At 34.7% G+C, this 23726-nt stretch overlaps 1 protein-coding gene and 1 pseudogene across 6 annotated transcripts in view; one reads left to right on the forward strand and one right to left on the reverse strand.

Moving 5' to 3' along the window:
- TDRD3 (tudor domain containing 3) overlaps nucleotides 1-23726 on the reverse strand; it is a 147347-nt gene that overhangs the window by 51133 nt on the left and 72488 nt on the right. For 5 of the 6 annotated variants that reach the window (XM_011381013.2, XM_023525133.1, XM_023525129.1 and 2 more), the window contains 4 exons: nucleotides 19731-19880; nucleotides 11479-11619; nucleotides 7470-7626; nucleotides 6873-6998 (listed from right to left, as the gene is read on the reverse strand). In XM_011381013.2, the coding sequence (XP_011379315.1) occupies nucleotides 6873-6998; nucleotides 7470-7626; nucleotides 11479-11619; nucleotides 19731-19880 (574 nt within the window). Of the gene's footprint in view, nucleotides 1-6872; nucleotides 6999-7469; nucleotides 7627-11478; nucleotides 11620-19730; nucleotides 19881-22593; nucleotides 22666-23726 lie in introns of all 6 variants that reach the window. The other variant, XM_023525124.1, reaches the window with a different exon arrangement.
- On the forward strand, nucleotides 512-627 carry LOC111733248 (annotated as a pseudogene).

Here is a 23726-nt window from a genome sequence, read left to right on the forward strand (position 1 = left end):
TATGTATGACAAGTAACCTAACTTCTATACATTAATCTGAAAAAAATGATCAATATGTAAATAATTTAAATAAAAAATATTTTAAAGGTTGTTATAACAAAATTTGGAAACAACTTTCAAATTACTAACAACATAAATGGAGTAACAATTGATGATGCTGAGAGAAATATATAATTACACAGAAATGTGGTTATATTATATTGTTAGGGCCAAAAGCAGGTGATGTAAATATGATCTCATAAATAAGAATGAAAACAGAATATAGTGATGAGATTATAAGCTGTTTCCTTTTCTTTTATTTGTTTCTGTATTTTTATTTTTTTTATTTTATCAAGGAACACCTATGCAACAGAAAAAAATACACTGCTATAATACTGGATAAAAAAATTAATTAACTGCGTTCTTGGTTTCTACCTTTATACTGCTCTTTTGCTCTAAGACATGCTTTAAAAAGTATATTTCAAATTTATAAGCTAATTTAAGTCTCTATATGTTACTTTTAAAATTTTTCATCTATAGCCATGCCCTGAAAAAGCCCGATCCCATCTGATCTCGGAAGCTAAGCAGGGTCGGGCCTGGTTAGTACTTAGATGGGAGACCACCTAGGAAGACCAGGTGCTGTAGGTGTAAAAAATAAAAAAATAAGGGATTGTAAATTGACAAGGTCCTTGCAATCTATGAGGTCAACCAAAGGTTGCCTCGCCTAAATAAATAAATAAATAAATAGATATAGATGATAAAAGTCAGTGAAGATTTTAAAAAAATTTTTTTTCACTAAAGTTCCTTAAGTCCACATATAATTTTCTATACATAATTAATTAGCAAATTCAAATAACTATTAAATTTACATTCATAATTAGGACATTACATGTGCAGCACGTAGCGTATTTTTACTTCCCACCTGGTGTTTTGTTTATCTTTAAACTACTTGGCCTCACTGCCCTGACACAAATAAAATGTCAGGTGCTATGTTGTCAGAATGCTTGCAAATCAAGGGACCCCAACGTCATAATGACATAGACCAGAGAATTTCAAACGAACTCTAGCAAAGGACCAAGGGTTTTGTTGTAGTTGTTGGTTCTGATTTTAATTTCCAACTGTTGACTATTATTTTATAAAATGCAGTAACATATATTGAGGCACTGTCAAACTGCTAACAGAGTTTCTGAACACTTATTCTCAATTTCCATCCTGATCTGTACGTATTCGTGACCAGACACTAAGCAGCCCTGGCATAGACTATTCACTGTTTAGGTGACAAATCCACAGAACAGAACTGGAAACAATTCTAGTGAAGCTTAAAGCGCTATCTAGAATTCTGGGGTAAATCTGCACTTTAATAAGAATGGAATGATAGGAAGGAATCAGTCCTCTAAGAAAAAAAGTCAAGGACTGGGAAGGCCACTGGGTTGGAGAGGAGGAGAGAGAAAGTGGCAGGTAGTGTGTAGATACTACACATTCTCTCTGTTGTGCTGACAGCTTATGACTACTCACACAGCAGCCATTAATCCCTGGCTTCCCAACAGGCACTCCGCCATCGATTTCCATCAATCGGCTGCACAGGGAAACGAGGAGCAATGCTGTTTGATGCAATTAGATGTAAATACACACCACAGTCAATACCTGGATGATCTTTTCTCGAGGAAATGCTTTACAAGAACATCTGGCCTAACACATACATATTCTCTCTCTCCTTGACCAGTTTCCTGCCTCTCCAATTAAGCTATTGCTGTTATATCGCATTTCCTTCCTGCAGTCCCTATTCAGTTTTCAAAATGCTAACTATAAATCCATAAACCAAACTATTAAAACTGACTTGAAAGTTGTTTAAAAGAAAATGAAACAAAAACAAAAGAGACATCTTCTAACGACTATCAGAAGCCTGTATCTTCATGTGAATTACCTATCAACCATTACTACTTTATCTGCCAACATCTAAATATATTATTTACATTGGAATATTATGTAGAATTTGAAATTATGCAGTACTGTTAACCAAATACTATCTCTGACAAAATCCACAGGAAAGAGTAATGGAACTCCATAAAAACAGTGTAGATAGTATAGTCTGTATTTTATTCCGCCACTAAGAAGAGTCAATGGATTATGTTAAGCAAGGGGGTAGTAGGATCAAATTTGCATTTTGAAAGATTACTGACAGCAATATGGAGGATAGAATGACAGAGTTCCACAAAGAGTCAGTGGGGGGTTGAGGACCTGAAATGAGGTAGTGGGGATGGAGATGACAGTGGAGGATGCTGTTGCTACTTCTACTGCTAATGATGATGATGATGGTGATGGTGGTGGTGGCGGTGGCGGTGGCGGCCTATGTGTTGAGCACTGTGCTTAGCATTTTATATGCATTATCTAGTTCAATCTTCTCAGTAGCCCTGTAACTTAGGTGCTATTACTATTTCCCAATTTCCCAATAAAGAAATTAAAATTTAAGAGATTCTGTAACTTGCCCCAAAACAACTAGTAAATACAAGAACTGTGAGTTAGGATAGTGGTAGAATCAGCTGTATTTACCTGCCCCAGGACCCTATCCCATTCTCCCCTCCTTCTGGTAACAGAACCCCACTTTGAGGGAAGAAGTAGTACTGGGAACTACTCCTTCCTCTTTGCGTACAATCCTCACGGAATCAATTAAGACGCCTGTGCTTCCTAAGAAGGGGGCAGATACAGATGTAAGGAGATGGACAGTCTTCTTCCATCTGATCTCCTAGGTATAAGGACCATTTGCTTGTTCCTGAGAAATATTTTTTATTACCTTTTATCCCATATTATGGATGGAGATTTAACACCAATAGCTGTAATGCTCTTTTCTCCAAGTTTCTTTGGGCTTCTGTTCCGGCCACTGCCCACATGCTAAAGCCAAAACCCAGTGGGACTCAGGTGAGCTTGGGGAATCAATAATTATATGATAAAAGGTATTTACATTTTCCTAGAAAAATGTGCTTGCAAAATTGAGATAAGTCCTTTTACCTGCATATCTTTATATGTCATTATGCCACCTTATATGTTGGCCTGATGCTATGCCTGAAGCTACCAAGGCAATCTTTGCTACCATGTGAAGGCAGTCTATCAACACACAAAAAAGCAGAATTCTGAGACAGAGACTTTCCAGCTATATGAGCAAGTAGGATGATACAAGTGACAGAACTTAATACGTGAAACATGTTTAGTAAAAGAGAGATGCAGGGTAATGAAAGTCTCCTCACCCCCTAATCGCTGTCACTTCTCATTGTGCAGTTAACCCTGCTGCCTTGGAACTGAGACCATCTAACTGATGAGGCCGACCCGACGCTTTTAGAGAACTTGGTATGAAAATGTGAGATGATGGAAAATGTTGGTTACTTCTTGCTTACCGCCTTCAGGAAATCCTACAAGAAAGAAATAAGCTGGCAAGTTTGAAAGCAGAAAGGACACAGAAGCAACTAGCTAAGGAGTGTTCTTCTCAATGATTACCAAGAAGCCCAGAACACAGAGCATCAGATAATCATGCTTCTTGAGGGCTTACAGAACTCCATGAACTCAGAAATAAAAGGGGGAAAGTGGGAGATGGGACTGGGTCCTAGAAAGGGAAACTCGATAACCCTGACCATGTCCAACATTCACGAATGGTGGTTGAGCTCCTAGTTCCTAAATTTGTTTAATTTAAATCTTATCTTTTTCATAAAAAAATATCTCTATTTGAATTGTGTTTATATTTATCTAAGTGTTTACTCTGTATATAACTGGGCCATATTCTCAATTCTATTTTCTAAAGTTTTGACACGAAATATAAGGAAACAAAACACAATTTACAAAACAAGCTACATAAACAAGGGGATAGTAGAAGAGAACAATTAAGAGAGTTATTCTGTCCACTTTTCTCACAATGCCTTTAATCTTCATTCAGAACAAACTAAGGTCACCCTGGATTTATTTAGATGTAGAAAGTTGAAGCAGTGAAGTTACTGTTTCAAGGCATCCCTTTCTCCATCTCTGGCCAGCCCAGATTTCTTCCACGATAATGGAAAGAATCAAACCTACTCCTGTCCAAGTTGAAACTTACAATACATATTCCCAGTGGGCACTGTTTTAAATGGTAGTTATGCATTACTGAAGTGATATCTTGATAAACTTATGGTATATGATGACATAAAAACTGACCTTTTAGAGATGGCCTGATAATCTAGCTACCAATTATAATATCTAAAAATAAAATCGAATTCAAAAAAATTTATAGAAAAGAGGCTGTTGGAACATAACCCCATCACAAAATGATCCACTGAATATTCCCAAATTGACACCAAGTCATTACATACCACATGAAACACTGATTACTCATAAAACAATATAATCCAACCTCATTTCTTTTTAAAAAAATTGATAAAAATGTCAACTAGGATTATGTTTGATTCCAATTTAAAGATACAGTTTAAAAAAATAAGAGAAAATCTCTAAGAGGAGTAGATGTAATGATCAATTACCTCTGATGAAAGTTTTTAAAAGTAAAAATAAAGAAATGACAGCACTCTTTGTTTTACATTTATAGCATGAATAATTACTCATGACACCACAGAACTGTAATTTCCCTTTAGTCTCAATCCCATTTCCACCTTACCAGCTGAGAAATTATTTTCTGAGAGCACCAAACAAACCTCACTGCTCTCATGCCAAAACCTCTTTCATGGCTTTGCATTACCATTTCGATAAAATAAAAACTCCTTAGGACAAAATCTTCTTGATCTGTGTCTAACCCGACATTTCTATGTCTGGCCTTCTATTTCCACCTCTCCCGTGCCCGCACAGGCACAGGGAACTGATGTTCTGATGCCTCCAAGCCTGGACATCCAGAGCTCCCTCTACTCGGTCTGCCTTTCCCCTGGTACCCTTCCTGGTACTTGTCTAAATGCAACCTCCTCCAGGAACCCTTCTTGGCTGGCTGGCATTCCTGCACAGTGCTTTTAGAAAAGAATAAACATTTGCTTCTCTGAGAATTGTGGTCATCGAGTAAAACAGAAAACTCTAAGTTGGGCGAGAGAGGAGGAGGTAATTTCTGGGATTAGGATGATCACAGGAACATGTGAATGTGTTTAAAATTTAAAAGCCTGTACAAGTATCAGAAATATCTTTAATTTCTTGAGTTTGGGAATTTATGAAGGTCATAGGCTATATAGTCCCTGTGAAAATCAGGGGTCTAGAAGACTATTACAATGTTCATATTTTTCTCACATTCTAGCTGACTTTCTAGCTGACTCTCTGTCATATTAACAATAGTAACATAAATATAACATATTCGACTAAAATAATACCCACTATTAACAGATGTGTTCATAAATTTCTGTCTCCACAGAAGTAAATCTCTCGAACACTGATATGCAGTTTTGAGTGTATTATTCTCATCATACATCTTAGTTAACTTTGATACCTTTTTTCAAGGAGAATGCTAACACTACTTCATTTTTTTGGTATAGGATGCATTCTGTGAGAACTAAAGCATTTATAGGTCCACGGGTCACAGCGGAATTACACTTCTCAGTCTCAACCTCATTATGAGTTAGGAGATACTCTGAGAGTCAAAAGCAAATGCAGGGAGACAGAAGGCTAAAAGGAAATTGAAGGAGCTCCGACTGGGATACTACGAAGGGAGGTTGGGACAAAAATGTCAAGAAGTCGAAGATCTGAAGAAGCGGCTGAGATCCTGCTGGCCTTGCAGAAGCACACGAACCTGCTGTGAATTACCTACGGGGCGGGTCACAAGGCAAGGATGTGAGGGCTTTAGCAATAGACAACACTCCCAGGTAACTTCAGGCAAGAAAATGGGGACCTGAGTCCTACTTACACAAAAAATTGAATTTTGGAACCAAGTTTTGCTAACAACCAGTGAAGTTGTAAGAGGACCTCAAGCTTCCAGCATGTTCATAACCCAATTGAAATATCGATTTCAGTATGTGAGACTCTGAGCAAAGGCCTTAATTAAGCTGTGCCTGGATTCTTGACCCACAGGAATGATGAAATAAATAAATCTGTGTTGTTTTAAGCTAGTAATTTTGTTGTAATTTGTTAAACAACAATAGAAAACCAATACATCATGCTTTACAACCAAGAAAATACTGCTCTTACATGTGTCTGCTTATAAATCTTGTCCACATCGAACATTTGTTTTCTCAAATAATGCACTGCCTTTTCTATGTAATCTAGCAAATAAGTTATTTTTGTGATATCTGGACATTTCAAATTTGTCATAACGCATTTTATTTCTGAGCTTTAGTTTGACTCAAAATATATCTAAAAGTAAAAACTAAATTTAAAAGTATATTTCCCTAAAGTTTTGGAATCGTATTTGAAAACTTACTATTTTAGAAACATTTACTATATTCCAGTTTAGAAAAAAAGATACACATACTTATTTCTCTTTTCAATATTTATGTTAATCATTAGAGTATATCATATTAAGAAATATATCACATTGTAGGAGCTTATTCACTCACTGGGGGACTATTTTGATATAATATATAATATGTGGAAAAAGGAGAGAGAGACCAATTTCACAATTGAAATAAATTACATAAGATTATATAACTTCTCCAACATAACTACTTATTTTCACAGCTGAATCAGTCATCTAGTAAGGTTGTGGGGAAAGAGTTTGGCATTATTACTCATCATATAGTTAGAGAGAAAAGTAAGCTGCTATTTAGTATTTTTGGAAAGTAACTAAATTTTCTTCTGTGCTTTTGTCCAATAGAAAAATCTCTACTTAAATAAATTTATAAATACCCAGAACAGAGGTTCATATTGTTACTTGCTCTATTAAACCTTTTTGTATAATTACTAATAAACCTTGGTCTTTTAAGAAAAAAATCTACTTTAAGTTAGCCTACCTTCCACGCTCAAAGTCCCCATTTTAGATTCCAAAAAATCAAATAATGTGCTTGGTGCTGATGGCCTTGCACTTCCCAGTTCCTCTTCATCTTCAGATCTTATCCGCCCCCTGCCTTTTCCTTTACCTTAAGAAGTAAAGCAAGACACACATATGATACATGTAAAAACAAAATAAGAAAATACAAAAAAATATAATCCGCAGACATCTTAAGTAGGATTCTGTATATATTTCTTTTCAGATTTTTCTGTATATTCTATACCTTTTATAATAAAAGTTTTTAAATGATTGTATTAACTAGTACTTTTAATCCTCTAAATGATCTATTTTAATTTTTTCATGTAAATTATCTTTTGAAGAAAAAATCATTTTCATAAAATTTTTTAAACTAGTTTTTAAAAGATTATAGGATTAGAACTTGAAAAATCACGTATGTTTGACTATGCAATGATTAGTTCAAAACTGGTGTTTCTTCTGCTTAACACAATGGTAAAGGAAGTTATAGTTTCCACAGCAATAAAACTCAGCCTCTGCCAACAACACATATTACACTGAAAAGCAAACAATAATATCTGGCACACTGCTTAATGAGTTATACCTCTCAGAGGTGGACCCGTAACAGGTTTCTGCTTATTGCTGTTAAGAAGTACGTTCAGCGCTGCTTCTAAGTTGTTGCCATTGTCCATAAGAGCTTGCCTTGATGCTTCCTTACTAAAGCCCATTTCTGTTATGTGCTTCAGAGCCTTTTCATCAACCTGTAAGGAATTAAGAGAAAAGCTACTCTGAGAGCCAATAAATTAAGCTAGGTATATGTTTTTAACTATATACTGTTTTTTAACTAAATATTGCATCTCATGCTTATAGAAAAATGTCTATTCATACAACATTCACTTGCTGTTTTTTTCATACCAATAGTCAAGAAAGAATTGCATGATTTGCAGGGCTGTGCCCTGAGTACTCTGACTTCACAAGTACCATTAAAAATGCAAAACCATAACAAAGCAAAACAAAAAGGAATTTTGTGATATGTCAGAAAAGACTTTTGAAAATACAGACACAATGAAAAGTAGCTAATTAAAAATTTCCATGGTTAATACTTCTCCATTCTAGACAGGAAATGTACTTTACATAGCACCTCTCCAAAAATGCAAAATATAAAATGATACTAACAAAACTGTACCATCTCAGTAGCTCTGTTTTTTTTCCTACCCTCTATTGTTTCAACATCCTGCTCTGTATTCATTAGCAATACTATCTGGGATGTTTGACAAACTGTACTCCGAATAGAAAAATCTGCTTTACAAATGCCAGAACCCAAAATCTAGACCTGAGTACAATTCAACAACTGTTTAAGTAATATGAACGTATCCCATGAACAAATTTCTTGAACCACAGCTGGCTGAGGGATACATAAGTAACTTTTGTACATCTAAGAGTTAAGATGGGTAGGCTTTAAGAGAGCACGTACATGGCATGCATGTTAGACAGCCACTCTGATGCCCATGTAGACTTTGATAAAAGCAGAGCACTTTTTTCCAAAAACTGACCATGTCCTTGCATACACAGAATCCTTTCTAAGCACAGTAGCTACTATTAATAGATCAGAATTGGCACGTAAGAAAAAATTTACATCTCTGCTGTAGATATGCTAAGGTAAAAGTAAAAAGGACTGGACATCAAAACTATAATTCATCCATTTTATTCAAAAACTTAACTGAATATAAAAAGTAATCAAACCTTCCAAACCCTTCCCTGTCCTAATTATCTCCCAAATAAATATCTAATTAACTAGAGAGAGAAGGAGCAATTAAGGAGATCGTTTTATAAACTATATAAATGTCTAACCAATGTACTATATACTTGAAGTTGATAATAATAATAATAAAAGAAACTATCCCATACACAGAACTTAACTAAAAACTCTTTTAATAATCAGATAATATCCGACTTTGGTTTAACTTATTCCAGCTTTCTCATTGACCTGACTTGCAGTTAACCACGCTCTCGACTGAGCTGTTGGCAGGGCCTTGCTCTCTTTAACAGCTCTAGAGGAGAGCCTCCTTGCCTCTTCCAGCTCCTTTTGTTAGTTAGCAATCCTTGGTATTCCCTGGCTTGTAGATCTATCACTCCGGACACATGACCACCCTCTTGCTATGTGTCTCCAGAACATTTTTCCCCTAGATGGGTCTGTTTCCTTGTATAAATTTTCTCTTTTTATAAAGAGATTGAATTAGGGTGATATTGGATTAGGGCCCACTCTAATGACCTCTTTTTAACTTGACAACAGTATAAAGACCCTGTTTCCAAATAAAGTCACATTTTAAGATACTGGTGGTGAGAACATCAATATATCTTGTGGAAAGCACATAATTCAACCTACACTACCATCTATTATCAAAAGTTATTTTAAGGACTTATCAGCTGACATTCCAATCAAGTCTTCTTCCCACTGTTAAAAATGGAATTTCTGAAAACCATCCAACTTGCAAAAAGAATTTGGTAGTTATTGGAATAATTCATGTACATTCAAACTCACATCAGCATTTTAAATTATCCTTTTGATGGTCTCCATTTTTGAAAGGCAGTTCTCCTGGATATAGAATTCTAGCTTAACAGTTTTTCCTTTCATTATTTTCAGTATATCACCCCACCACTTTCCTGCCTCCATAATTTTTAACGAGAAACTGACTCTTTATCTTATTTGATGGTACCCTATAAGTCCTTTTAGGCTCTATTTTTCTTCATTCTTTTCTCTCTCCACATCTTAGACTGGGTCATTTCAACTGCCATATATTATAGTTCACTGATTCTTTCTTCTGCCTGTTCATATCTGATGTTGAACTTAACTAATAATATATTTTTTTTAATTTCAGCTATTTTTCAGCTCCAGAAATTTTATTGTTTTTTTAAAATAATTTCTATCTCCTCACTGATATTCCCTATCTGTTCATACAATGTTCTCCTGTCAATGGTTCACTTCAGAGCTTTCAGCATAGTTAAGACAGTTTAAGTCTTCATTTTGGAAGTCCAATGCCTGGGCTTCTTCAGGGATGATTTCCGTCAATTTCTTTTTTTTTTTTTCCTATGAATAAGTCATACTTTCCTGTTTTTTGTTATGCTCTGTAATTTTTTTGTTGAGAACTGGACATTTTGAATACTGAAATGGTGGTAATTTTGAAAGTCAAATTCTCTCTCCTCAGAGACTGCTGTTGTTACCTTGATAAAACCATACTTGTAAGTTTATTTAGTGACCTTCCGAACTTGCTCTGCAAAGCTATATTTCTGTAGTATGTGACCACTGAAGTCTTTGTCCCATTATCTCTGTGATCAGCTGTGACCAGCCTCTTCTCCATCGATCACTACTCTGGATGTTGCAAGAGTTTGACTAGGCTCCAGGGTTATGAAATAATTGCTTTGGACAGTGCTTGTCAGCTCAATAGTTGTTTTGGGGGAGGGGCAAATTTCTGGAGCTTTCTATTCCACCGTCTTTGTGATGTCAATCCTTTCACATGTTTTTAACCCTCATAGCAACCCTAAACTGCAGGTCGCTGGTGTTCTATAGCAAGATAGCCCTAGGCAAGTGTTCTCAATTTACTCTCAAGAGGTTTAAGAGCTTCTTGAGTTAGGGGCGATGTCTTTTTCAGCTGGCTGTACCTGAAAACTTTTTTTTTTTTTTTTAATAATGAGGTGGTCATATGTTCAAGGAAAAGAAAGCCTAGCCCCATAGTTATAAAACCATTCCCTCTGGCCAGTGACCTATTTCTAGTCCATGTGACATAAATGGAATTTGCTGGAGATTTCAGAAAATATTTTCTTATCTGATAAAACAGACCCATGCCCAGGGAAAAGCCCCCTTTCTTTCCAGCCTTTGAATTTTTCTACATGAAGATTTAATGCATAGAGAATCCCATAACACCGAGAAGAAAGCTAAGAAATCACAGAAGTGCCAACCAGAGCGCTAACATTGTTACAGGAATTCATCAGCCTTTATAACCATCTACTTCTGAATTGCTTGCTGTAAGATAGTAAACCCCCATTATTTCAGTTAGTCTTAGTATTCTGTATACTACAGACAAAATTGTCCAGTCATTCAACCTCTGAAGGTAGAGGAAAATGAATTTTTGTCAGTTCTGTTATATCTGAGGACACTGTAGCATATCAGAAATATGTTCGATTCCTCTTATTTATCTCAAAAATCTAGGTATATTTTGCCATTGAGTCTATAATATACATATGCTTGTTTCAATATATATTTTCCAAAAACCAAAACAAAATCATTTTAGACAAAATTTGAGAAAAGATGTGGAAAAGGGTAAGGAAGGTCAGATAACTGTGTTTTTGATGCATCAACTTTTAGAATATAATTTCCATTGAGTGTCTTCTATTTAGTTTGATGACTTTTTATCAATCTATTCTAAAAGATTATTTTTTAAATCATCCAAATTTTCCATGAGTGAATTGTAATTCTTAATGAACGCCTTCCTAGAGTTTTATCATCTACCCATAATACACTGAACAAAGCCAGTGGTAATTGTGAGAAAGAATAAAAAATCTTCAAGGCGATAAAGGAAGAACACTTCAACTTTGTGTTGGTTCTTTAGCCTTACCAATTCTCTATAGACACCTTCGTGTTTCCCCTCCGACTTGACTGACTTTTCCTTCTGTAAAATTTCCTTATTGCGGTTACCGGCAGCACTCATGTTGAGATTACTTCTAGCACCACCGCCTCCTCCTCCAAATGTCTTGGTCTTTAGATAAGAGAAAGACAAAAGAGATGTCAGTAAATGGCATTTAAAAATGGTTCTAAGGACGAGGCTACAAGTAAAAATATCTAGCAAAATGGAAGTAGTTAAAAGTTTCTTAGTTATGCTTTACATGAGAGAAAAAAAATGTTACCTAATTTTTTTAAAACAAATACCTACGAGCCATAATCTCTTCTTTCCATAAGTCCAGGGAAGGCAATAAAATAACTACATAATTATAATGTTTTAAGCCTCAAAGGCAAGTCATCAGAATAAACTTAAATAGACAACAATTTCGAAGAAAATAAAATAATACAAGCACTGTGGAGATTAGGTGTGAAAAATGATTCTAGGGTAAAATACTTGACTAATATCATGAGACCTGGGGTACAAAAAAATCCAGCTACAGGGCAAGGCTATCTTTAGTATGGCACTAAACCTGTCTAGGGATCAGTTACATTATGTCCATAATCCAGTAATATGATCCTATAACCTTAGAAAGTAAATGAATAAATTAAACTTTAACACTGAATTGAAACTCTCATTACTAAGTTATTACTTGCATTAATTATATATACTATGTCTTATCAACATGTATAAAAATTTTAAAGTCCATATTTCTTATTTTACCTGACTTATTTGAATAATTATATATGTGATTAAATTTGAAAATTGATTTGACTTCATTTGTGTTTTACCAAAACTACTGTGAAAAGACTAGAACACAAAGAACACTGGTTTGGAAAGATATAAATTCTTGATTAAAAAGCATCCCACAGTTGTTACTTGTACAATATCAAATTAAACATCTGATTACATACATAATATCTTTATGGTTCTAATAGATCTAATAAAAGAGGAAGAAGTTAAGACTTGATTTTTATTAGAGATAATGATGAATATATTAAAATGTTTTTAAATGATTACAGTAAGAAAACATCCGAAATATAAATTTATATAACACTGGGAAGTTACTCTGAATCAGATAAAAATATTAAGAAATAGAACCTGAAAAACAGAAAAATGATGTTCGATAAGCACTAATGGAGACTATATTAAATATATTTAATAGGTAGTTGATATACCAAAATATTTAAATTTACTTTAAATCAAAATTAAAACAACATCTTCAAAGACCGAAGATGTATTATTAGATTCATTCAGTTTTCGGTTTATGCAGCCCCAGCACAGAACAGATTTGGATTGTCTTGATAGTCATTACTAATATTACTATGACACAAAGTTTATTAGACTGGGAGACAATACAGCACAGTTAAGAACAGTAGCTTTGGAGCTAGACAAAGCTAGGACTAAATTTTGGCTCAGCCACTTCCTAGCTCCTGCTCTTAGGCAAGTCACTTCCTCCTTCCATGAGCTTCAAGTTTCTCATGCTTCAACTGGGGATGATAAAAGCTACCTGACTGCAATGCTGTCAGGATTAATGACATCAATCTTAGTGATGAATTCAGTAGCTGGCAGGCGGAAAACACTCGTACCAGGTGGCAGTATTACTGTTTTGCTTAAAATATTTGAACATAGTTATCTGAAAAGACTGGAGCTTGACCTGTTCCAAATTAAATATATGTCTGGAATTTAAATTCTGTAACTCCAAAAGTGCTTTTTCTTTTGGTGCCAGTGAAATATTCCCAACTTCTGGATGCATTTCCTTATTATTTTCTTTCCATTTTATGGATTAAGGAATAGGATAAATGGCATTTTCAGAATTGCTCCTCACTGCTTTAAAACAGTTGTCACTCACTAAAAATATAAATATCTAGAAACATCACAACTTGAACGTTACCCACAAGGTACATGACCTTGTCTTTTATGAGCCACGGCATCTTGCCCGTGTTATGGGAGTTAGGCATCTGTGAGCTCACCACAGCCACGAAACTCAAGTGGGCCTTTCAGGGCCTCGCAATCTCACTGCATTTCCCTAGGCCCTTCGCTCTCCATCTTCTAGACCATCATTTTACACATTTTCCTCACTCCTCAAACCTCCAGCATCCTCTCCCCTGTTGTTGCTATCGGCCTTGCTTACTCTCTCACTGAAATAACTGAAATAATCGTTGGAGAACGTGAATAGACTTTCACCGTGCCAACCCATCACTGACATCTGCACACACACACTTTAACACCACGTATTTTATCTTGCCATCGTCTACATGAACATTAAGGATAACGTGCGGGGAATAAATGACCTCCCAATCCCACATTACTTCTCAGGCCACATTTTACATAACTGGTCAATAGTTTTTGATAAGTTCAACACTCCTTCCTCCATGGCATAATTTCTGCATTCTCTTGTTTTGATCCTGTCTCACCTTGGCTGGCTCCACTTCTTCACCCAACCTGTAAGGCTGAAATTTGAATGCATTCACTCCTCGCCCCTCTCTCTTCTCCCTTGGCACTTATTCCTTCGGTGATCTTGGTTGGCCTCATGATTCTGACTATCATCTATATGACTACAACTCTCAAATGTATATACCCCTGCCAAAGCTCGCTCTCCAACTACATTCTTCTGTCTCACTGCCTATTAAATGTTATCACATGGCTATCTGACAGGCACTTCATGTTCAAAACGAAACACCAGATATTCCTCCTCTCCAGCTTGTCCCGCCCCAGTCTTCTCCAATTCAAGGTGAGCGACTCTAACCAGCTGATTTCTCAGGGCAAAACCCCTGGAGTCATTCGTGACATCTCTCCTTCCCTCATGTGCCACATTCCATCTCTCAGAGACCCCGATGAGTCTGCTCTCCCAATTCTGGAATCTGACTACCCTGCACCACCTACACGGCTGCCATCTTCATTCGAGCTCCCATCATTTTTCTCTCCCTGGATTATTTCAATCATTTCCTATCTTGTCTGATTCCAACTTTCCTTCTCTACAATCTGTTCTGTACACAGCAACCAGAATTAGACTTTTAGAATGTAGGTCGGCTGGTGTTACTGCTAAGCTGAAAACCCTCCAAAGGCTCTTCACATCTCCCTGAATAAAGGTCAATGTCTTTAAGATGCCTTACAGGGCCCCATGTAAGCAGAACCCCATTATCGCTCTTCACTTTATATTCTACTTCTTTTCCCTTTGCTCTGTTTCCACTGGTCACCTTGCTATTCCTTAAACAGACAGATACCCCTGCTTCTGAGCCTTTGCAACTGCTTTCCCTTCTCCCTGAACTACGCCTCTCAGATAACTACAGAGCTAATTCTCTTCCAAGAGCTAATTCTCTTCCAAGTCTTCGCTCAAATCTCACCATTTTGAGGCCTAATCAAACTACTATACTTAAAACTGAAATCTATGATTTACTTATTAAGTATGTTTACATTATTTACTGTCCTTACTAGAATGTAAACTACCCAAGAATTTCAAAGAATTCTCAATTTCTGACTGTCCTATTTTAAACCGCACCTCCCCAAACAGCACGCCCAGCACGCCCCATTTCCCCTCTGACTCTACGTTTTCTTTTTTCCCCCATAGCACTTACCAACTTCTATCCTACCTTATAATTTACATAGTTATTACGCTAATAGTCTGTTGCCCTTACTATAATATAAACTTGATAAGGGCAGGGGTCTTTTGTCTATTTGTTCATTGATTTAACCTAAGCATTTAAAACACTTCCTGGCATGTGGTAGGTTCTCAAATAACATTTGCTGAATGAGGGACTAAAAGAAAAAAAATTAAAATCTTCACTTGGTCATTTCTACTAGATTCCACCAAATCCACATAAGTGTTTAAATGAATGATCATAAAACATCTTTGCAGGACAATGACACTGTTACGTGACTCTGATGTTCAGATTAAATATAAATATGTATATAGTTATCTACATAGAAAGATAAATGGATATAATCCTCTACTGTAATACACACAGGTTTAGTCCTAAAATTGCCACTGGGTAACCTCGGGCAAGTTTTGAGCCTCCATCAACTCTCTCACATACAAATTGAGAAGTTTTAAGTCTGCTTCAGAAAACTATAATTCTTTGTTTAGTAAATACTTATGGGAAAATATAACGTGATTAATTATGACCTTACAAAATGAACTATATTACAGTAAATAGGTAGCGGTAACCACATCGACCAAAATTTTGGGAGAAAAGTTTGAGGAAAATGTAAATCAAAATAACAACTTTCCTAGCGTCAATAAGAAATTGACATACACCCAATATCCTCTTCTAAAATTCTTTATTTTTGATAGCTTTTTGGGGAAAATACATTCCATGTAAACTAAGTAAAATGTATTAATTTCAGAAATATCAACAATTAGTTTTTAAAATGTGCCTTAGAAGACAGGAGACACTGAAGAATGGCAATAGTCACATTTATTGAGAGCTTTTAGCAAAGAAATATTGTGATCTGTGCTATGCAGTGTTCTAAGTATCTTTAAGATTATCAATTTTAATTCTCACCATAACCATATGAAGTAGGTACCCTTATTATCTTCTTTTCATAGATAAAGAAAAATGGGGTGCAAAATTTAAATAACTTATCCAAAGTCGTCATCAGGATGTGCTTCCAGGCTGCCTGATTCCAGAGTTTGTGCCCTTGGCCCCTACGTTAGACTGACAACAGAAAGACACAATGCAGGAAGAACAACTCCATGCAAGAAGTCTCCTCCTTACACTGAATTTCAACAGAAAGCAATAAGCTAAGATTCACTACTGGTTTTGAATTAAGGAAAATATTTCAATTTCACTGGTTAAGAAAGGTCTAAGCAACTAATTCATGAATTAAAATTTCTTATCAATGTCTAAAAATCACTAAATAACTACAGAAACCATGTATATCAAATAATCAAATTAAAAATAATTTTAAAAAACCATTTGGCTATCAATAGTAAATGCTGGGGGGGTGTCTGTGTGCATGTGTACAAATACACATATAATCCAAAGAAAAAATATTTTTATAATATATTTAAAAATTTAAGAATGAAAACTGACAGATATATTAATCCTGAGCCACTGATTTATCTTCTGATTTTTACCTGCATTCTTAGAAGTTGCTAGTATAGGGGGAAATTATCCTCAAAAAGTGTCATCGAGCCCAACTAGTAACAGGAAACTTTCTGCCATAATAAAAAATGCTGGATTCAGTTGTTACACTGTTAAGAAGAAAAGGAAGAGAGAGAAAAGAAGGGTGGTTTGCCAGCAAGAGTAACTTAATGGAACTGTCAAGAGGATTTGGCAAAAGGACATATGAGCAAATGTGTAAGCTTAAGACTCCATAAGGTACCAAGGCATCTTTCCACTGATGGAATATGCATGAGGAATGTCAAAAGTTCGTTGAATTAGTTATGCTATATGAAAAGACAATATTAACTATAAGTAATGTAAACAGAATATAATGACAAGAAATAAGAAAATGTTATGATTTAGTTTCTTACTTCTTTGCTTTTTGCAACTTCTGCAATAGCAGCAGTCCTTTGCTTTTCAAATTCATCATTATCATTGGTAGGTTTGACAGGCATGGTAACTTGCAATGTCTTTCTTCGATCAAGTTCTCTGCTATCCACTTGGACATGAGATACACACTTCTGATAATAACAAATAAAAATCAATTACTTCAGTAGTTCCAAAAGAGATTCAAGGTTTTCATACAAAAGTATTACTTCTTCAAAAATGTTTGTATCGCAATAGCTGAGAGCCCATAAAAATACAATTCTTTCCCATAGATTTAAAAATAAAGATAGAAAAACTGATTAAAGTAACTTTTTGGTCAAATATGTGGTGACAGAAAGAAGTCTAACTTTACAGGGCCCCATGTAAGCAGAACCCCATTATCGCTCTTCACTTTATATTCTACTTCTTTTCCCTTTGCTCTGTTTCCACTGGTCGCCTTGCTATTCCTTAAACAGACAGATACCCCTGCTTCTGAGCCTTTGCAACTGCTTTCCCTTCTCCCTGAACTACGCCTCTCAGATAACTACAGAGCTAATTCTCTTCCAAGAGCTAATTCTCTTCCAAGTCTTCGCTCAAATCTCACCATTTTGAGGCCTAATCAAACTACTATACTTAAAACTGAAATCTATGATTTACTTATTAAGTATGTTTACATTATTTACTGTCCTTACTAGAATGTAAACTACCCAAGAATTTCAAAGAATTCTCAATTTCTGACTGTCCTATTTTAAACTGCACCTCCCCAAACAGCACGCCCAGCACGCCCCATTTCCCCTCTGACTCTACGTTTTCTTTTTTCCCCCATAGCACTTACCAACTTCTATCCTACCTTATAATTTACATAGTTATTACGCTAATAGTCTGTTGCCCTTACTATAATATAAACTTGATAAGGGCAGGGGTCTTTTGTCTATTTGTTCATTGATTTAACCTAAGCATTTAAAACACTTCCTGGCATGTGGTAGGTTCTCAAATAACATTTGCTGAATGAGGGACTAAAAGAAAAAAAATTAAAATCTTCACTTGGTCATTTCTACTAGATTCCACCAAATCCACATAAGTGTTTAAATGAATGATCATAAAACATCTTTGCAGGACAATGACACTGTTACGTGACTCTGATGTTCAGATTAAATATAAATATGTATATAGTTATCTACATAGAAAGATAAATGGATATAATCCTCTACTGTAATACACACAGGTTTAGTCCTAAAATTGCCACTGGGTAACCTCGGGCAAGTTTTGAGCCTCCATCAACTCTCTCACATACAAATTGAGAAGTTTTAAGTCTGCTTCAGAAAACTATAATTCTTTGTTTAGTAAATACTTATGGGAAAATATAACGTGATTAATTATGACCTTACAAAATGAACTATATTACAGTAAATAGGTAGCGGTAACCACATCGACCAAAATTTTGGGAGAAAAGTTTGAGGAAAATGTAAATCAAAATAACAACTTTCCTAGCGTCAATAAGAAATTGACATACACCCAATATCCTCTTCTAAAATTCTTTATTTTTGATAGCTTTTTGGGGAAAATACATTCCATGTAAACTAAGTAAAATGTATTAATTTCAGAAATATCAACAATTAGTTTTTAAAATGTGCCTTAGAAGACAGGAGACACTGAAGAATGGCAATAGTCACATTTATTGAGAGCTTTTAGCAAAGAAATATTGTGATCTGTGCTATGCAGTGTTCTAAGTATCTTTAAGATTATCAATTTTAATTCTCACCATAACCATATGAAGTAGGTACCCTTATTATCTTCTTTTCATAGATAAAGAAAAATGGGGTGCAAAATTTAAATAACTTATCCAAAGTCGTCATCAGGATGTGCTTCCAGGCTGCCTGATTCCAGAGTTTGTGCCCTTGGCCCCTACGTTAGACTGACAACAGAAAGACACAATGCAGGAAGAACAACTCCATGCAAGAAGTCTCCTCCTTACACTGAATTTCAACAGAAAGCAATAAGCTAAGATTCACTACTGGTTTTGAATTAAGGAAAATATTTCAATTTCACTGGTTAAGAAAGGTCTAAGCAACTAATTCATGAATTAAAATTTCTTATCAATGTCTAAAAATCACTAAATAACTACAGAAACCATGTATATCAAATAATCAAATTAAAAATAATTTTAAAAAACCATTTGGCTATCAATAGTAAATGCTGGGGGGGTGTCTGTGTGCATGTGTACAAATACACATATAATCCAAAGAAAAAATATTTTTATAATATATTTAAAAATTTAAGAATGAAAACTGACAGATATATTAATCCTGAGCCACTGATTTATCTTCTGATTTTTACCTGCATTCTTAGAAGTTGCTAGGATAGGGGGAAATTATCCTCAAAAAGTGTCATCGAGCCCAACTAATAACAGGAAACTTTCTGCCATAATAAAAAATGCTGGATTCAGTTGTTACACTGTTAAGAAGAAAAGGAAGAGAGAGAAAAGAAGGGTGGTTTGCCAGCAAGAGTAACTTAATGGAACTGTCAAGAGGATTTGGCAAAAGGACATATGAGCAAATGTGTAAGCTTAAGACTCCATAAGGTACCAAGGCATCTTTCCACTGATGGAATATGCATGAGGAATGTCAAAAGTTCGTTGAATTAGTTATGCTATATGAAAAGACAATATTAACTATAAGTAATGTAAACAGAATATAATGACAAGAAATAAGAAAATGTTATGATTTAGTTTCTTACTTCTTTGCTTTTTGCAACTTCTGCAATAGCAGCAGTCCTTTGCTTTTCAAATTCATCATTATCATTGGTAGGTTTGACAGGCATGGTAACTTGCAATGTCTTTCTTCGATCAAGTTCTCTGCTATCCACTTGGACATGAGATACACACTTCTGATAATAACAAATAAAAATCAATTACTTCAGTAGTTCCAAAAGAGATTCAAGGTTTTCATACAAAAGTATTACTTCTTCAAAAATGTTTGTATCGCAATAGCTGAGAGCCCATAAAAATACAATTCTTTCCCATAGATTTAAAAATAAAGATAGAAAAACTGATTAAAGTAACTATTTGGTCAAATATGTGGTGACAGAAAGAAGTCTAACTATGGGCGGTGAACACACAATGCAATACATGTATTCCTTACTGCTAAATTGTACACCTGAAACTTACTGGATTTCATTAACCAATGTCAATATAATAAAAAATAATTTTTTTAAAGTAACTTTTCATTAACTAATTAATGGATTTCATTAACTAATGTCAACATAATAAAAAATAGTTTTTTTAAAGTAACTTTTAAATAAAAAACTACACAAAAATGTGGCCATCTGAACAGGGCACATATTTAAAATGTACATCAAACCAAGAGATCTGTTTCATTTTAGGATAATGGCTTAAAATAATTTTAAATTTCAAATAGTCTAGACTATTGCACAAAAAAAGGTAAATTCAGTTTTTTATTAGGATAGTGATTAACACATTATGCCACAATATCCATAGGAGGGTTGAGTAGTAGAGTTAACATAAAAAAATATATCTCTGAACTTATAAACCAAAAGCTGAAAACATAGCTTCTTCTCCCTCAGTCAGGGTATAGTTTTTGATTTTCAGTCTCATAAAATACCAATTGAAAAAACTTTCATTACCTAAAAATAAGCTCTGAATTTTGTTTTCCCTTCTAATCCTAGCAGTAAAAATCCTATAAAATGAACTTTTTCTCAACTCATTAATGAAAGAAAAACATGTTCTCAAAAAAGTTAAACAAATATAGATTTTTAGTGGTATAAATATATCCTGTTGATATTAATTCACAGCCAGCATTATCTATCTTTAATTCTTACACAAGGCTAAGATCTGCTAGATAAAAATTTTTCAGAATGGACTCTATCAACAAATAATATTATTGAAATGATAACTTTTATTATGTTTCCTAAGATTAAAAAAAATTATAAAACACACCAGGAACTGAGGAGCTGGGTGAAAAAAGTGAGGGGATTAAGAAGTACAAATTGATAGTTAAAAAATAGTCATGGGGATGGATGTAAGGTACAGCAAAGGGAATATAGTCAAAACTATTGTAATAACTATGTATAGTGCCAGGTGGATACTAGAGTAATCGGAGAGGATCACTTTGTAAATTATATAAATGCCTAACCACTAAGCTGTATATCTGAAACTAATATAAAATAATATTGAATGTCAACTTTAAATGAAAAATTAAAATTAAAAAAAAATTCTTTAGGATAAAAAAAAGCACTTCAAGTTTTTGAAAATAATTAACTGTAAGTCCGAGTAATTTATAAAAGAAGTATTATCATCCAAATGTTTAAGGGAAAAGCAAATTCTTAAAAACATAACAGTTTCAATATAATTAGAATGTTTCCACTCTAATGTTTTCATCCCGGGGGTTTTATGACACTGGTAGAAATGTCATCCACATACATCACAATGGAGGGCATCGTGCCTCCTTGTATCTTGACCTTCCTTGTTCCAAAGCACAAAAAAATCGACACACAGATATGATGCAAAGACTTTTATTTGAGTGGATCCTACAAAATGGTTTTTGAAGATACCAATCAACTGATCCTATCCATTTATCTTCTGATCAACTAGTTATCTGTCTTTCACACGAAAAATTGTTTAGACTTGTTATCGAAATGAATGTCCGTTTCCTACCTGTTTCGTCCCCGACTCACCTTCACTCTGAGCCATTACTCTCAAGAAAAATAAAGAGCGAATGCAAAGCAGATTACAAATAGCCAAATGATGGTGGCATCACGTGGCAAAGAGCACGCTGCCACAGGGATTATTCTAGGACTCTCCAGGGACAAAGCAGGGAAAGGCTGGAGGAGCTTGTTCTCAATGTAGTTCGATGCTGAGCACAACCAGAAAGACAAGTAGTCCCAGCAAGCTGAGGAGCTACCTCAGGGTAACGTTTTGCCGCAAAGGGTTGACAAATAGGAAAGAGACGGAAAACCCTTAGCTTAAGTGACAGAAGGATCAGGGCTGCCATGGTCGAAAAGGAAAATACCGACTGGAAATAAAATTAAGCCCCTGATGAGATGGGTATTTGGATCGAGGCAGATGAACACACTCTTGGAGGGGACAGCTGGGAAAGCTGGGACAGCAGGCTCTCAAGGGCAACAATGCCCTTCCCTGCCTTCGTTCTCACTTCATGGTCTCATCCTTCTACTTATACTTTTACTCTCTCTCTCTCTCTCTCTTTGGTTTTTAATGAACGAAGTGAGGAATTACAGCATATTTTTATTTTCTTACTTTTGCATTTCTCTCTCTCTCAAAAAAAAAAAAAAAATGCCCCACCACTACCTTATCTTAATTAGTTACAAGCTGCTCTTCAGGGATGCCTCTTAATTTCTTCAATCTTTGGGTTAACAGCTCTTGAGAAATACATCTGCACCAACAATTTAATTACAAAGTAAAGGGAAAAAAAAAACAATTATTAAATTCCTGTACTGAATGTATTTCCATATAACTCCATGACCTCTGAATGAATAGTTTGGCACAAAACTAAACACAGCTTGAATACAAATGAAAAACACTTTTTGCTGATTAAAATTTATCTGCCAACATGAAAGACATTACCTGTCCAAAAGGCACAAAAGGAGGTGGTCCACCTTCAGTTCCAATATTGCTTCTATTGTGTTTTGACAAACTCTGTGAAAAAAGTAAGTCACAAAACAGAAATTTGCATAAAAAATATATTTACAACATTTATAATGCACCAGGAATTATTTTAGCACATTCTTATGGGAACAAGAAAAAAAAGCTTTCTATACGTTATTTCAAACTATATAAAACATTTTATTCCTAACTTCAATAATTAGGCAAAGGTTCTCCCCAATCTTCCCGCACCAAAATACACACTGACATGCAGTTTTCAGAAGTATTTACAAGCTATTCTCATAAAATGAAGACACAGTAAAAAACCTCCTTGACAAGTAGCAAATTCAAAGATAACAGACTTTGGTAATAAGAATTTTACTTTAAAGCATGTTAAAATTGCGATCTAATAGACAAATATTATCTGTAAATTATCTTTAAAATGAATTTTTTAGACATGAAATCTATTAGCAAACAGCACACTTGTGATATTGCAATATAATAAAAAATATATATTTGGTCTTCGTCCCCAGTTCTTGGAACAGAGCTCAGAGTCTAGTGACTGGAAACAGTTTACAGGAATACTGATAACTGTAATTTCTAACTGTTTAAAGAGCTCAGACTGTTACAGTTTATAGTACGAAGACTACTTTCAATTACAATAAAATTTCCTTAATAAAAACTTGTTTTGAAAATAAATTCATATTTTGAAGAAATATTCAACTGATTGTTCTTTAATAAAAATAAGCTTCCAAACTCTACTAATTTTGTTTTCTTCTTCTCCCTAACTTACATTTAGGATTAGAGAAATCACAATATATTATGAAAATGAAAAAAAAAAAATTCTCCTTGCAAAGGCAATTTCTCACATTATAAACTCTTTTGAAAATGTCATACAGAATCTTCAGTCATCTACTCCTTCTATGTATCTATTTATTTGGTTTTGAGCTGTTAACATATATCTGTTAAGCACTAGTTGTCATTTAATACAGCTTTATAACTTTAAACTTTGTAGTGCATTTTTAATAATTATCATTACAGAAAATGTTACCTATGTTCTTACACCATATATAAAAATTAACTCAAAATGGATCAGACCTAAATTAAGAGCTAAA

Source organism: Pteropus vampyrus, unplaced genomic scaffold (genome assembly GCF_000151845.1).
Source record: "Pteropus vampyrus isolate Shadow unplaced genomic scaffold, Pvam_2.0 Scaffold13, whole genome shotgun sequence".
Taxonomy (NCBI): domain Eukaryota; kingdom Metazoa; phylum Chordata; class Mammalia; order Chiroptera; family Pteropodidae; genus Pteropus; species Pteropus vampyrus.